The following is a 17,070-nucleotide window of genomic DNA, read 5'->3' as shown; positions in this document are numbered from 1 at the left end:
CAGTATCCTTCTTTTGTCAGGTTTCTGAGTGTACAGTGCCGCCCCCCCCCCTTAAAAAAACTCATAGAAAACCTACCTTCTTTAAGTGACGTAGCCGATATCAGACTCGAAAAAGATGCTAGAGAATCAATCTGAAGACGTTAAGGATCACATAGAGTGCATTTCTAGTCGAATGTGTGAAGAAATACGCAGTTAAATCGTCAAAATGCAGCCAAACTGAAGAAATTTTGCCGCTTCGTCAGCCATTTTGAAATTGGGTTATACCATTCAAACAATGTGGGTGGTTTAGCCATACAGTTTTGAACCATTTTTTTTCTTTGTTGAACTCTGAAATACTTCTATTAAGACACTCACTTTTGCATTACCTTTGAATAAAAAGCATTAGCTATAGAAAATAATAATATGACAAATATCGGCACATATTTACAGGTTAACGATAGCAAAACCCATAACATGACGTATTTGATAATCAGGCAGTAAAATATTAACCTCTAACCTTTGTACCTGGAGGTCAAGCTATCCTTGCTCTTGGAGGTTTTCTCCGTCGTCCTTCGTTACAAGTTCTTCTGTTTTGGTTAAAACGAACGACCTATTACGCTGGTAAGTTGTGCTGTTCAAAAAGGCAATATCTTGATGTTAAATGTGCGGTGTTTGAGTATGGAATAGCAACGTTCCGTCACATAATGTGTGTTTGTTCATTTAGTCGTGAGGGGAGGGGAGGGGGCGTATCCGACGTTTAGGTTTTTTTACGGCACCTTTACAATCAGATGTTAGCTTTGGCGTTATCATTCCGCTTCTTTCTTACACTTAACATACTTTTAAAAGGTGAAAGGGAAATCATTCTTAAGAACTGTTGATATGTGACATGGTTTTCAACTGTGTGACCTCTAAAATGTAATTCCTGCATGGGTTGGTATAATATTATGTTTCGATATCATGTTTATACTATTTATAATAGCAAATGTTATCTTCATATTTTCCCATTTTTTCAGCACTCTTTGTGACAGAGAAGACATCTGAACTGCAGTACAATACAGTAGACATACAGTGGCCAGTTTTATACTACAACAAAACTGTCATCGTTGGCAGTAGCTGAAATTTATCTAAAAAAACAAATATATAGACTGATTAAAAATGCGGCTTGGTAAGCTGGAGATAGCAGCCGTGCTGGGCATAGGCTGGGTGACAGGACTGTACATCTACAAACCACTTCTGGAGAAGTACAGGAGGGAGGAACTAAAGGATGTACCCTCGTCTACAGCTGGGGACAGGACAGAGCAGCAAGAAGGGACGGCAAGGACTCAAGACATTGCTAAAGAACAGGATCAACAAGAAAGAACTGGGCAATGAGACTTGGAGAAAGGAAGAGGGGAGAGAGAGAAAGACTGGCAAGAGAGAGAAGCAATTGAAAAGACACTCTATTTATCTTGAGTCTGCTTGAATTTGCCTTGGTGTTGTAGTTGTATGTTAATTGCGAATTAGACACCATACTTGCTTCAATCTGCCTCAGAGTTCTAGTTGTATCTCATTTGTAGATTAATGAAGATACTATACTTCATAGTTACAATGATAGAAGGGTACTTGGAAACTACCATATAGCCGCATACATGTTTCTGTTAAAAAAGAATTATCGTGTATGTTAAATCATTCTCAGCTTTCTCGCTGCTGCATTTATTATATGGATCTACAAATGCCTAAATTAAGGTCTAACATTTTCTTTGATTTCAATGTCAGACAATGATTCAAACAGTTCCACATGTTTAATTTATTGATGAATGAAATGCTTAGCATACACCCAATATCAGCTCCATGTGTGACTTCTGTCAGGAAATATCAACATATCAACTTGACGTGTTACCTAACATACACAGCATAAATAAGATTATCTTCTACACTGAGTTATAAGATTTTCAAGATGAAAGTACCCTGTTTTCCTTAGATATGTACAAGACGATCTCCTAAGGCGGTCTCTTTATAAGGCATGTCCAGAACGCGTTATATATAATTAATTTCTTTAAGTGGTCGTGAGATTAGGTGACAGGCAAAACATTTAAGAAAGAAGGATATGGAACTAGTGATGATATTCTCCCTTGCCTTTAGCCTCTTCTTTGCACAAAAGTAGGGCATATGTCCAAAAAGCTTAATATATGTTCATTTCCATTTAAAATACGTGAGACATTCATTTACATACTTAAGCTCATATGTCACCAGCATTATTTACAATGATTTAAAACTACATGTATAGTCAAACTTGTTCGCCACCAGATTTCAAAGTATCGCCAGAGACTCCATCGTATTTTTTGAAAGCTGAAAAAATAGTTCGGACGAGGCTCGGTAATCTGTGAACGTCGGCTAATCCTTAAAAATCGCGCTATGATCGTGAGAACACCGGGCGTAGTTCTGCCAAAACTAAAACTGTAATCTAGGGCTCGTAGACTCGTCAGCCGACCGATTTTTCCTCTGGAGGGGTCACTTATTAAGAATGTTGTTCGGATGAAGTGTCTTGTGGGCTAGCCATTGATGACCCCAAAGTTGAATCTCCAAGTGCGACACCATTCAACAGTTGACTTGTGGTACATGTTACTGTACGTGTCGGAATCGAACGTTGGCAACTGGCGAGATTCACCAATCGTTGCTCCGCCATGTCTTTTTCGAGCTTGAAGCCACACTCCTCAGCAAGATGTCGTGCTTCTTGTGCCTTCTCCTGTGAGAGGGTGTACCCCTTTTCCCTGTAGTACAGATCAGATTCAGTCAGTAGAAAGCGGCAGCGCCCTCGCTTCGGCATGCCTTGCCAAAGCTCTTTACGCACGGTCTCGATGCTCTTTCGGGCGGCTTCGACATTCCTCGGGTTGACGCTTCGGGCCCGACCTTGCTGTGAGTCGCAGACGAGAAGAGCCGAGGCAAGCTTCGTGTGGGCCCGCCGCTGATGCGCTACGCAGCCCGACGGGTCCTTCCGCCAGTGGCAGATGGCCAACTCTAGGCTTTCACGGACCTTTGAAATAATACAAATGACAAAAAATGATACAAGTTATTTGGCTTTTCAGGTGAAGGTTCGATACCAAAATTAGAGTTGAAATTTCATTCATTAGGACCATATGCATATGGCATATGACGTATTCGGGATTTAGGACAACTATAATTTGAATCATTTTCATATTTTCTCTGACCTTTACATATTCCTTCATGACCTCAATAAAAAGCGGTCGGTTGGTCGATATGACTTTGTTATGAGTAAACAAAGGCTAAAACAAGCAAATAATCAAAATATTTTAGCTTTCCAAGGGCCGGTTGAAGCTCTTACCTCATCGAACATCCTGTCGGAGGGGCAGCTGTCGTTCGCTATGATGTCGGTGTACAGCGAGCCTTTGTTGTAACAGGCGTTACCTGTGTCCTCGCCGATTTCAAAATCCGACAAAGCCTGTGGGAAAAACAGTTTTATCACACATGTATATACATATAGACAGAAATAGACCGACAGTGAATGAGGCGGAGGAGGGGTTCCTCATTAGGAGTGAAGACACCTTGGTATTAGAGAGATAGAGATTTCTCAACAACTATAAAAAATACAAGTTGCGGCACCTTTTGTTTTTTTTACAACAGTTCTAAAATACTGCTAATCTACTGTACAACAGTCTCTGTACGAGTAGCATGGAATGAAAATACAGCAATCTGTTTAATCTTTTGATTCCTAACATATAGGCATTATGAGCAAGATGAACAAACCATCTGAACAACAGAATATTTCTTGAATATTCGTGTTTCTATACATTCATGCAACAAATGAAATCTATTGAATTTCATACACCACATAGAAGCATTCCATGGAAGCCCATGCAATACGACTTCGAAGCCGGGACAATACAGTAAAATACGGACCCGTATCGAAAGTTATCCCGTCTATCGTGATATATATATATATAATGTTGGTATACCACACCTGTTGCGCATGCTCCATACACCTCTCGGCCACTCCGTACTTCCTGGCGACCTGGTAGATGGCGGACAGCAGGTAGTAGGTGCGCCCCGCCAGCATGGTCGTGTTGTCAGCAGGTCTCTTCTTCAGTGTCTTCAGCGCGCCTTTGGCGATGGTCACGGCCGCTCCCAGGTTCCGCTTGTAGTACTCCGCGAAGGCTTGCTGTGAATAGATGAATGAAGGAATGAAGGAAGAAATGAAGGCAGGAGGGAAGGATGATATAAATGATATGAATTGAATGTATATTGATGACAATATATTACATATAAAGGTAAAAAGTATACCTTTACTATTGTCTATTTGAGGGGCAGTGGGCTGTTATCCACTGTGTCCAGGGAACATATTATATACTGGATAAAATTTGATGTCGACTCAAAAATTACAAGCGTATTCAAAAAGGTGTTCCCTGATCTTCAAAAAGTCCCGAAGCTGGTTTGCATCCCCTGGTACGGGTGATGCAAGTAAATCAAAAATAAAACTGCTCACCTCCAACACGACGACTAGGTACAGATCCACGTCTTTTCTTCCGTAGGTTTTCACCAGTTGAGCAGAGAAATAATCAAATTCTGCCCAGTTCCCTGAAAACAAAAATATCATCGTCTCATTTACATTATAGTGGGAGCTCTCGGTGATACAAAAAGCAAAGGCGATGAAGTTTTACATGGTCACAAAGTTTTTGCCTTGATGGTATAAAGCTAAAGGTCGGCAAAGTTTTCTTGTTTTCAGAATTTGTAGTAAAAAGACTCCATGCTGCCACTGCGAATCAAATATACAATCGTACAACCTAGGTGACAACAGTGCGCGAACAAAGATTCTTAAGATGCACTTACCTTCTTCTCCCAACGTCTCCAACCGGCTCAAGATGGTGCCATACGCTTTTGTCTTAAGACTTCCTGTGACAGAACAACGAAAATACATTACATATCACCAGACAAAATTAAGATGGTAAGATCTTACTTTAACGTTAGAAACACTATTCAATCAGTATTTTTTGTAGTATTTCTAAACAAAGTGCGCATAGGCCGTGCAGGGGCAAAACTGAATTTGTTTCATCCTTGATTTCATAATTGGAAACTGATGTAGGTTTTAAAAGTATGATTTAAAAGACATCAAATCTAGATACAAATCTTTGAGCGGTCTGTCAAGTATTTGGTTTAAGTCAATAGTTCATTGCAGACTCTAGCCAAAAGGGATTTACAATTATTACATGTGTACCTGTTCGTTTTGTGCGCCCCATCATTCTTGAGACGAGAGCACATGAGCTGTCTGTTTTCTCTTTTGATTCATGGATCCAAACATCTTTCCATCTGGTCGTCTTCAAATCCTCGCCATCTCTGTCTTTCACTTCCCTTTCCGGGTTGTTCTTCCGTCTCCTGCGAGCGCTGCAAGTTTCGATGCTAATCGTAACTTCGTCAACGAGTTCTATGGTCTCGGAATCAGTCGTCGTGTCTTCGGGCGTTTTCGGAAATGTCCCGTCATTCCGAAGTTTGGCGACTCGAAGGCCGAGGGACACGTCAAAGGTGGTAGCTGATCCGAAGAAGCGTAACCAAAAGCCGCAAATGTTTCTGGTCAGGGTTATTTGCGACTGGTCGGGGAGTAAAGGGCAGTACTGGCAACGCGACGGCCTCTCAGAGTGGTCATCACTGGACACGTGACTGATAGAGGTCACGTCTATGAGATACTGGCGCGACTGTGGGGTAGAAAAATCAAAGGATGTATTGTACAAATTGGTGGTATGAACAATAAGGTATAGACAAGTTTGCAGAGTTGTAAGTTCTTAAAATTCGTAACTTTCATCGAATAACAATCTCACCCATTAAGTGTCCATGAAAATGATTCCATGGCCATCGCGGGTTGTATGTGAATGGCAATGTGATAGTTGATTATTACCTATTACTTACATTATCATTTGTTACTTTTGTCTATACGTGAAGCCACTGTTAATTCAATGCTAAAAACGGTATAACTTGCAAATGTTTTCCCGCTTAATATTTGCCTACATGCAAAGAGTTTAAAAGACATACCGGGTCATTGATATCCATTCCCACAATGCCGTTCGACAGGTTCTCGCTGAAGGTCAAGGTCATGAACTCATTACTGGTGACGTCATATTTTACGCCGACCAACAGACGACAGTCCGCCTCAGGGTCGGGATCACGTGACCTTCTACGGGCCGACAGGATCGGACCAACGGGCTTGTGCACGATGCATAGTACAGGGGTGGGCGCCTCATGTTCTAAACCATGAAAAAAATAAGATTACAAAGTCTTTCAATTATTCCCCAATTCAACATGTCTTTCAATTATAGTTCAATCTCCATTGTATCTATCCATTCATCTATCATCTTAGTCACATATGTTCACATGTTGGCCGACCTCAACAAACTTCAGAAAACATCATAAAGGATCAGAAGACACGAGCAGAGCAGCTCGACATGATGATTATTAGATCTATCTAGGATGCTTATAAAACCCTCTCCTCTATGCATCATACATTTACAGCATTGTTTGAAACAAGACAAATTTAGTTTTACGATAAATCTGAGCGTGAACAATATTTGGCTTTGAAATTTTTCGAAAAATCTAATCGCCCCCTGTCAAGTTTCCGAATGAAATAACCCAACGTACCGACAGGTGGTTGTTCAGGTATCCCATAATGCACCACGGAGTTGGCGCCCACGGTGAGGATGCTGACGTTGGTGGAGTCGGTGACGTAGTTGACGCACTGCATCTCAGTTCCTACGTCACTCATCTCAGTTACGGCTGCTGTGTAAAACATCGTGATAATGATAAATTATGATAATGATGATGATGATGATGATGATGATGGTGATGATGATGATGATGATGATGGTGGTGGTGATGATGATGATGGTGGTGGTGGTGGTAAAGATGATGATGATGATACTAATCTAAAACATGGGTTATAAAACTAATATAATACTAGATTCGACTTCTTGTCGTTTCTTGGTGATGTTGAATACATATACAGGTTATTACGTAGACGTGTTTGTTTGAAATAAAAGTACCTTGTGTTTCTGTCACATCTATGGTGTCTTTTAAGTCGTAATCAACTTTTCTTTCACAGACAGCTCCATCTTGAAGACGTTCCGAGTGTTCTTGTTCTGGAGTATCTTCCTCAGTTTGTTCATCTTCACTGCTATGTGGTTCTGGACCATGTTGGTTGTTAGGTTCTCTCTCATCATCTTTATAATCGTGATCAATTCCATCTGCAAAACAGAAACCATACGTCATCTAGTTACGTCATAAACGATCAACCAATGAGCTATAAGCTTTGATATCAAGAATCTTGCGTCATGGATAATTTCCATATTTTCCAGGTTGCCGAATGTTTGCTCCATCACTGCTTGGAGGTTTCTAGTATACCTAAATGAATTTGGCTCCACGCCAGTCAGAAAATGTACCGTTCTTTCACCCTTACATCTGCTTGGAGATAAACCTTCCTGAGGCTTGTAATCTGGACTGAGTATACAAGTAATGACGTCACCACTTTCCCTTTCATGTCTCCTAGCGGGGAATCCCCCTTCACTTTCGGTAGTTTCCACGCACCATGAATTATTCAGAGAGAGACATGCACGAAAACAATACCACCCGGAAGTGTCGCTACCAGTTCAGGGCTTGTTTACACGCAACGTTCTGTGTTATGCGGCCGAGTTTATCGGCAATCTCTAATCTTTCTACCGCTTTAGACTTTGTCAGAGATAAGACAAATTGCCCTCATTGGAAATACATACTGATGAAACATATAAGCTGTCACATGTAGGCACTTTGGATGAGAATTGACTAACACTGGCACAAGACTCCCCTAACCCACGCCTGCACACTTCAGATGTCCAGGTGTTCAAGAATTTCTTGAGAAGGCCACAGTTTTTGTTTTGAATTCGGTGGTCTTAGGGTATCCGTCGGCATTTCAAGAATTGACGCTACAGCATAATAACACGAACTGTCCTCACATGTATACATCACAACGTTATATTAAGAGTAGTGTATCATACATACCTTGAAACCGTATACGTAGTGCCCCTTTAATCCACCGTCGATGCCATATTCCAGAGAAAAGGGCCGCCAACAAGACCGCTCCTATCACCACAGTAAATAGAATAGCATCCATGGTGGTACAACGGTAAAGAGAATCTTCACGTGACGATTCGAACTGACGTATTTGTGTTGGAATATTATAACGAGTCTTGCGTCAGCCACAACAGAAGACGCGCCCTTGGAAATCGCCGCTAGCAGAAATACCCGTTCTATGAGTCACCTGGCTTCATGTTCCAAGTCTTGTCGCTTGTAGTTAGTTCAGTCAAACCACTGAAACGAAATGATCGAAAATCTTGTCATGCTTTGCCTTTGAAAAATCGCCTTTGTGAGTATAGATCCCTTGCTGAAAAGGTGCGCTGTGTCCGCCCAAAGTCACGCATGGCGTATTGTTGATCAACAAAGGCCACGTCTAACGTTACAGTGGCTGCGTATTACTCATAGCTGGCATTTCCCCTTCTTTAAAAATAGGCTGTCGATTTTGTTTTGGGCACTGCTCCTGTCTCTTGTCTGAAATCGTAGCCAGTAAAATGTAAGAACATTGAAGGGACGGTTTGTTATCGAATCGTCTGTTGGTTGACGCCCAGGAATGATTTGTCTGTGTCAGGTCAGAGGTGAAATGTCATGGCTATATGTCACGTACTGTCTGGTTGTACATGTAAAAGCATGTAATATGATATTGAATTGGTGTAATACCTGCTAATACCGCATGAGGCCGCTAGTGAATGGGATCACGGAACAGAAAGCTGGAGATGTATTTCGTGTATTCTCCAGTCCGAGTAGTGGTGCGTACCTAAACCCCGGACCTGTTCTGGACCTGTTCCTAACATTTAGGTTCAAGTCCAAAAAAACCTAAACATCTGGAAACAAGTCCGGACTTGAAAAAAAAACCTCTCACTTTTACACTCCTTTTTGATTTAAACCATCTTAAAGCTTCCTTAGATCGTGAAATTTGCACTGGAAAATATGAAAACATTGCTGTTTTGTGTTTATAACTGAACTTCTGCATTAATTACTGACTGCATATAATTCCGCATATTATAGTTTTCAAATTGCATGTAAAATATATGCCAATATGTAATCTTACATGAAACAGGAAAACAAATATTCGTAGCACACATATTCCATTGGTTCAAGTCCGGACTTTCAAGTCCGAACCTAAACCTAAACCTCTGGACTCGAGTCCGAACCTAAACCTAAACTCGGGTTTAGGTACGCACCACTAAATCCGAGTAGATGGATCTCATGAGTCTGTACTACGAATGTACCGAAACCGCTATAGTATCTAGAGACATCCGCCTACACGTCACATCCAAGAGAATGTCCCTAACCGAAGCTAGCTATAGGTGTTCATTTACATCTGAGTGGACTGATGAAATATGGCCAAAGTGCCTTTCCCAACGGCTAAACATTCGGTCTGCTGAAAATTCGAGCTCACAATCCTTAGATTCTAAGTATAAACAACCCTGCTGCTCCTATGGTGAACCAGTACCAGTTTCATGTCAGACACCACCTGTCGATACCCAACCGAACTGCAGTCCCTCCCAATAAAGTAGTGTTTTGACAGAGTTCGGGAGAAATTATATACCCACGTTACCGTATAAGACTAGTTAGTATGTGGTGTGATCTGATCAAAAACATTTCAAGGGAAAATTTCTTCTTCATCTTTGGAATATGAGATGAGCTTGTGGTGCAATAACCACAATGTTAAGGCGTTTTTCAAGTCCAAAGATTAGAAGGGTACATCTATAGTTTCCGAGAGTTTAACTCTCTGGTGTTTACACGGAGTAATTTTGGGACCACCTTTCTTTTTCATGGTTTGGTCATTGATGTATTTGATAACCATGAATCTTGCCTGCGTATACCGCGGGAAACTTCGTAGTGTTCATGTACAGTTTTTGCACGTGGTGTTCCCCAATGTTTAAATTGGAATTTGGAACCCATGACCTTTAAACTCCAAGTCAACAACCCTAACCACAGGACAACTTTGCCAGCATCAGTGAACTGTCCCTAACTGCGTTGAAAGGGTGTGGTAAATGTTGCAAACGAAGGCTACGAAGGCATAGGTGCGACTTGCGGAGGAACACTTGTACATGTACAAACATCTGAATTTCGCGACATAACAAAGGTATGATACGTTCCCTGTCCGTTCTTTCGTTCAGACCCTTGTAGTGCTTAGTGGCACATAGGACAGTATGTTTCCTTGCTGTTTCAGTAGGAGTGTATATTTTTACAGGGAGGGTTTGCTGGCCCTCCCCTTTAACGTGCTCAAGGTATGTCCTCGATCAGGGGTCAGCCATTTTACGCCCCTTCCGAAAAACGTGTGCAGCCTCAACCGAGTTGACCTACGCAGGATTGAACCGGCATCTCGATCCCATTTAGCCCGGTATCAACCCGGTAATAGCCCGAAAGTGAGAAAAACTGTCCGGCACGGCCCCTTTTACTAATTGTGACCTAAGCATAACGGGTTTTGTTGGCTGCTGAGGATGGTCAAAAGGGCATATTTAACTGTGTGTATAACAATCAAATATCAACCTTAAATCAAATAGTCTTCCATTCGACCCAGGCATGACACCCCTTATCTGATATGTCGTATGTAGTGAGACCTTTGTTGTCCTGAGGTAGCCTCCTTCGCGGGGGGTGGGGGGTGGGGCGGTTCGCGGGCCTTGACGCGATTTCCTACACGGGCCAAGGTTCTCTAACGCCGGCAAGGGACTTTCGCCGCAGAGGGAGTTATCCCGCCAAAGGACGACCGCCTTTCTATCCTTTCTTTCTGGATAGAAAGGCAGCCGTCCCTCGGCGAAAGTCCCTTGCCGGCATTAAAGAACCTTGGCCCGTGTAAGAAATTGCGTCAAGGCCCGCGAAGGAGGCTAGTCCTGAGGGTCTACATGGGGAGATATTGGCAGCGCTTAATGGAAAATTAAAGATGTCCAGTAACGTTCAACTCTTACTTGACTCGTTTTTAGAAACTAGTTTACTGTATTTTCGTATTGTATCAATGACATGTCTGTCTTCCTGTCTCGACTAGTGGAAGATTAGCTCATCTGTTCATTGAGATCATTTGAGCTAAACTGGTTCGAGATCACTTTCCTTTCCTTTTTTGTCGATGAAGATTGCTACACTATGGATACGAGAACTATCTGGCTGGTCCTGTCCGTCCTCCGTGTGGCCTGGGTCCTCCTGCCTCAGTCTGGCTACATCCATCCCGACGAGTTCTTCCAGTCACCAGAGGTCATGGCAGGTCAGGATTCCTTATATGGTGTTTGCATTCACGTGACTATACATAGCAATGACGTAGGTATTGTCCGCCATGGTGGTTGGTTAAAGCCATATAAATTTGTATACATGAAATAAGCCAGGTAATTATGGCATACTAATACAAATCTATATTTGCAGTGTTTTCCATTATATATGTAACATATGTAGTTTATGGCAGGTGGAACATTAACAGATACCAATTTTGCAAAAAGATTCCTTATTTGCATAATTAATGCAAAAGTGCCATCATTCTTACAAGTGGTAAATGATTGGACTGCCAACATTATGACCTGTGTCAGTTGATTAAAGGTGTACATGCATAGTCTCCAAGCAGACCTAACGGTTGCAAAGACCGTATCCAACTGGCAGAAAGAATTTTTGTTTTGCAATCCGGTGCCTGATAACTTCCCTGGCTGACTGGAGCTTCTCTGGCTAGCTTGTACGATTTTGGCACCGTGGAGATATGCTTGGAGATTAGTACATGCATATATCATGTAAATGTGGAAGTCATTTTTCAATGATGATTTTCTATCATTCTTTATGTTCACAGGAAAGGTTTTGAACTACAAGGTGCGTGAAACGTGGGAGTGGGACGAAGACTTCCCGATACGGTCACCTGTGCTCCCTTTCCTCGCCTCAGGAATACCTTTCCTCGTCCTGAAGACCATCAACTACTTAGGGCTACTGTCAGAACTTAGCGCTTATAGTCTTTTGATTGCACCAAGGCTTTGGACGACAATTCTTTCTTTCTTCATAGACTTTTGTCTGTGGAAGGTATGTAATACATGTACTGGGAGCAAGGGACAGCGCTTGGGTGCGGGGATGGATAAATTCAAGTGCCTTGCGGTGTTTTCCGCCTCTTATGTGACTCTTGTCTTTTTCACTCGAACGTTTTCTAACACACTTGAGGCTGTCCTGTTCGCAGCCGTTCTTGCTCTTGTCTTCGACTCTTTCAAAGATGAAGAACCTCAAACAAGCGAGAGGGAAAATCGGGTCAAAGGTGCAAAATCTGAAAACTTTGTGTCCGATAGAGTTGGTGAGAGACATTCCTCCAATTCGCATTCAGTTCTGTTGTCCGTGCTAATTGTGGTAGGGTGTTTCAATCGGCCGGCGTTCCCTGCTTTTGCCCTGGTTCCAACGTTATACTGGGCGTTCCACCCGAGCAAAGGCTGGAACCTGAAAGAAGGGATTCTTAAAGCACTACAGTTACTACCGGGAGCGATAGTGACAACTGCCATCTTTGTTGTTTGTGACTCCATGTATTTCGGTTCTTTCGACGTCCACTCTTTAACAATGGACACATTCCTTCAGTCACCTTCAAGTCTTTTTCAGAACCTTACTGTCACACCTTGGAACTTCTTGAGATATAATATCGATACATCGAAGGTCAAGGAACACGGTTTACACCCCAGAATAACTCATCTTGTTGTTAACACCCCACTCTTGTTTGGTGTACTCGCCATCCTCGCTTTTCTGGATGCCTTTGGTTTTGTCACAAAACTGTTCAGTAGTTTTAAAGAAGGTAATAATAAAACCACGGCGCAGAACAGTAAACGTAAGGCAACTTCAACTAAATCTCACTCTTTCATAAAGGATCATGCAACTATTGATGAAGACGCTAAAATGTTGGCCAGAATCCGTCGTGTAAAAGAAGTTGACTTAGAGATATTCTTCCTTCTGTCTTACTTCATTCCTATCTTCATCTTGTCCGCGGTTGCTCACCAGGAACCGAGGTTCATTTCCCCTTGTATCATTCCTCTTGTGTTGGCACATCACCGCAAGATCACTTGGACAAGAGGCAAGCTTAACAAACTCCTTTCAGTCGGGTTTGTAATTGGTAATGTTTTCTGTGGCATTCTGTTTGGAGTTTTGCACCAAGGCGGGGTCGTTCCGTCCTTGCTTCACTTGCATAAACTAGTGCGGCAGCAAAACTCTACACAGAATGTGCATATCGTCTACTTTCATACGTACATGCCACCGACGTATCTACTCGGGATCCATGGCAACCAAACAACCAATCAGAACGTTGGTCACGTGTTAGAAGAAGCGACCAATGGCAACGTGGGGCCAGATGTTCATTTGCATGATCTAGCAGGTGCGCCAACTGAAGTTCTTTTCAGCGAGCTGACAACTTTGTACCAAGATGAGCTCGTTAAGAACCATACTCATATCTATGTAGTCTCTCCCCACTCGCTTCATGAAGAAATTCGTAATCATGAAAGTAACATAGATCTAGTTTTGCGAGAGGTGTTCTTTCCGCACTTAAGTATGGAGGATCCTCCTAATGTGTTGGATATTGTACATGTCCAAACTGGAAAGAACACTTCTCTGCTTGAGCGACTAAGGTGCACATTTGGGCTGAATCTTTACGAGTTTATTCCCCCTTTCAACTGAGGTGGCGACCATTGAGTGGTCAAAACCTCAGTTAGGCCATGTTGATATGATAACATGGATGACATCCCCGCTCGCATCAATTTTCGGCCCCCTCCCCAAAAAAAACGTTTGTGACCATACTGTAAATCGTACAAGGAAGCTGCAAAATGAGCAAATATATGCCGTAAATAGCAGCAAAAAAAATTGAAAACGGATGATAATGTCGTAGAACGTCTTAGTCAATTCCAAAGTCTAAGAAGATGAAGAAGAAATGAATAATTTATTGTTTGGTATACCATCTTTTGTGTGTTCAGTTACCTGTTTCATTTTACAGTCAACGTTCCTGACTGCTTAGATTTTATAATGAAGGCAACTCTTGTATTTATTTTGCCCATTACTTTTTTGTTCGCTTTGAGTGCCCAGAGAATGTCATCCAAATAACAGAATGAACTTGGCCTTAGTAGTTCAATTGATTTAGAAGTGTATTTTGTAACTTTTGTGTGTTTTGTTGTGTTACAAATCATACGTTTACATCATGATCATATTCAATTCATAAAGTCAGTGATATCAGTTCATTTTAGACGCTCAACGGTTTCCATCCATTGGAAGTATGGGGGTGAAGTAAATTGATGCGCATTTACGATTTGTGATGAGAATTTTATTTTGTAATTGTTACATTCAGTACACAGTTGAACATTAAGAATGTTGTGATGAACAAGAGAATACCTGTGTATGGTCATTATGAAATATTGAATTACTGTCCATATATATCAACATTGCAATGGCTTGCTTTGTTGTTTTATAAGCTCAATCTGATGTTTGAATTTGTCATGATACCTGTGTTTTATACTACTGTACTAAGATATAGATGCAATGATGTTTTAGACCAGCTCATGGCTATTTATTGATTATTATTGTTTGGTTGTTATCATTTTATGGTTTATCAGTATGAAATATATCTAATGGATTGTGTGTTGTTTCATAAGCTAAATATGATATTTGAGTTTCTTAGCTTGTTATTACATCCTTGTGTTATATCACATTGATACAGATGCGACGGCCGTTTTTTTTTTACCCAAACGCGTGGCTAATATCTCTTTATCATTATGTCTTATTTAAAAGGTATCTGTATGTATGTATCCAGGAACGCCTGAAAAACAGGTCATGGGTAAATGTATATCCAAGCAGATGGTATTGAAATACAAGACTTCCGCCTATACGTCACTTCCAAGAGGATGTCTCTAACTGAAGCTATGTACTCATTTACATCTGCGTGGATTGAGGAAAGATGTGTAAAGTACCCATCCCGAGAGCAAAATATTAGGCATGCTGAAAAGTCGAGCTCACAATCTTTTGATTCTAACCATAAACAACTCTGCTGTGCTCCTATGGTGAACCAATACCAGTTTCATGTCAGACACCACCTGTCGATACCCAACCGAAGTACAGTCCCTCCCAATAAAGTAGTGTTTTGACAGTTCGGCAGAAACTGCATACCCACGTTACCGTAAGAGGTTAGTTAGGGTGTGGTGTGATCTGATGAAAAACATTTCATGGCTAAATTTCTTCTTGTTCATGGGAATATAAGATGGGGTTGCGGGGCAATAACCACAATGGATCATGGGGTTTTTCAAGTCTTACTAATGTCGGAAGGTTCACAGGGTGTTCGAAAAGGTTCCGAGAGTTTCGCTATCTTGTGTCCATTTTGGGACCACCTTTCTTTTCATGGTGCACAATGCCATTAGAGACGAGCTTGGGTCGTTATGATACCACAAATGATACCACAAATACTTACGTATGCTGCGGGAATCTTTGTGGTGATAGTGTACAGATTGTTCCGGCATGTTGTGTTCCCCAAGGTATACTTTTAGGACCGCCTCTCTGATACCACAAAATCTCTATGAAACTACACCTCTATGATACTCTGATACTACAAAATCATGATACCACATGATACCACAAATACTTACGTATGCTGCGGGAAACTTTGTGGTGATTATGTATCTGATGTTTCATGTGGTATCTTTTTCATCACATAGAATAACACTTGAGTTAAGCTTGAGTCGTTGATGCAATGACCTGTCTTTTGACGGGAAAAACTACGTGAGAAAGTTGGCCATATTTGGGGTACTGGGGTTCCCAAGGAGTAATCTTATGACTCACTACTTTATCTTCTTTATCGTGTTGAATATGGATTGAGGAAGCCTCTACCAGGCTCCAGACCTTTCTGGAAAGGCTATAAATAGGGGAGTTGGCCAGCCGATTTCTACTCTTTCCAGCCACGTCTGGAGCCTGGTAGAGGCATAGTTGATGATATCCTGCTTTCTGATGGAAAATTTAAAAGAGTACATGTGTTGCTTTCAAGAGATTTGTTCGCAGATTTTCCCCAAGGTATAATTTTGGGACCACCTGGCCCCTTTCTTTTTCACCCCCAAAGTTGAGACTGAGTCGTTATTAATGTAATAACCAGGAAGATTCATGCTTTCCGGGCACCTTTCGCTTCACACACCTAGACGATTACATTTACAAATGGCGTATATTAGAATATATTGCTTGCGTTTTCCACACTTTGTCTTCATATTCCGCCAGAAATGTCATTTCTTCTTTCCGAACCACTAGATCAGCCCTCCCAGCGGTAACACCACTGCCGCGCTAATGCCACCAGAATTTAATTAAAGCACCTAAATGTCCACCTTAGTGGGAATTCGCGCGGCGGTTTATCAGATTTTGTTTGTCTCCTGCACACCGAGCGTTGCCGCCTGTCAAGTCATCTGTCATCATTGCCGTCTCTCGCCACCTGCCGCCTTGGCAAAATTTACGAAGTTCGGCTTCACACCTTGTGGAGCCGCGGAATCTATTACACAAGTTCGTCTATGGTGGCTAGGGGCAGGCAAACCATTGATAAAAAGCGTCCGAACGATCCTACGGTCTAGATATTTAGATTTGGGACTATGGGAATCCTAAGTTGAATCGATCTCTCGCCACCTGCCGCCTTGACAAAATTTACGAACTTCGGCTTCACACCTTGTGGATCCGCGGAATATATCACACAAGTTCGTCTAAGGTGGCTAAGGGCAGGTTAACCATCCCTGAAAAATGTCCTGGCGATGCCTACTGTCTAGATATTCATATTCATGACTATGAGAGTCTTAAGTTGACTCGGCCATTATTACCATCTCTCGACTCCTGCCGCCAGTGCAAAATTTACGAACTTCGGTTTCACATTTTGTGGTGCCGCGGAATCTATTACACAGGTTCGTCTAAGGTGATTAAGGCGAGGTTAACCATCGCTGAAAAATGTCCTGGCGATTCCTACGGTCTAGATACTAGTATTTAGATTCGGGACTATGAGAGCCTTAAGTTGACTCGGCCATTATTGCCGTCTCTCGACTCCTGCCGCCAGTGCAAAAT

General features: G+C 41.9%; 2 protein-coding genes across 2 annotated transcripts; one reads left to right on the top strand and one right to left on the bottom strand.

Moving 5' to 3' along the window:
• Nucleotides 1–2,476: 2,476 nt before the first annotated feature.
• Nucleotides 2,477–7,227, bottom strand: LOC136421503 (uncharacterized). Its single transcript, XM_066408832.1, has 9 exons — nt 7,002–7,227; nt 6,601–6,738; nt 5,998–6,209; nt 5,189–5,663; nt 4,804–4,866; nt 4,460–4,551; nt 3,938–4,135; nt 3,302–3,418; nt 2,477–2,992 (listed from the first exon to the last, which is right to left on the bottom strand). Exons 1-9 carry the CDS (start codon nt 7,225–7,227, stop codon nt 2,477–2,479), a joined length of 2,037 nt encoding a protein of 678 aa, XP_066264929.1.
• A 3,916-nt stretch (nt 7,228–11,143) lies between these two features.
• On the top strand, nt 11,144–14,357 carry LOC136421502 (GPI mannosyltransferase 4-like). Its single transcript, XM_066408831.1, has 2 exons — nt 11,144–11,269; nt 11,837–14,357. Exons 1-2 carry the CDS (start codon nt 11,152–11,154, stop codon nt 13,678–13,680), a joined length of 1,962 nt encoding a protein of 653 aa, XP_066264928.1. The 5' UTR covers nt 11,144–11,151; the 3' UTR covers nt 13,681–14,357.
• Nucleotides 14,358–17,070: the final 2,713 nt, after the last annotated feature.

Source organism: Branchiostoma lanceolatum, chromosome 16 (assembly GCF_035083965.1).
Source record: "Branchiostoma lanceolatum isolate klBraLanc5 chromosome 16, klBraLanc5.hap2, whole genome shotgun sequence".
NCBI lineage: Eukaryota > Metazoa > Chordata > Leptocardii > Amphioxiformes > Branchiostomatidae > Branchiostoma > Branchiostoma lanceolatum.
The sequence above is the reverse complement of the archived record's forward strand: the minus strand, read 5'-3'. Positions and strand labels throughout refer to the sequence as shown.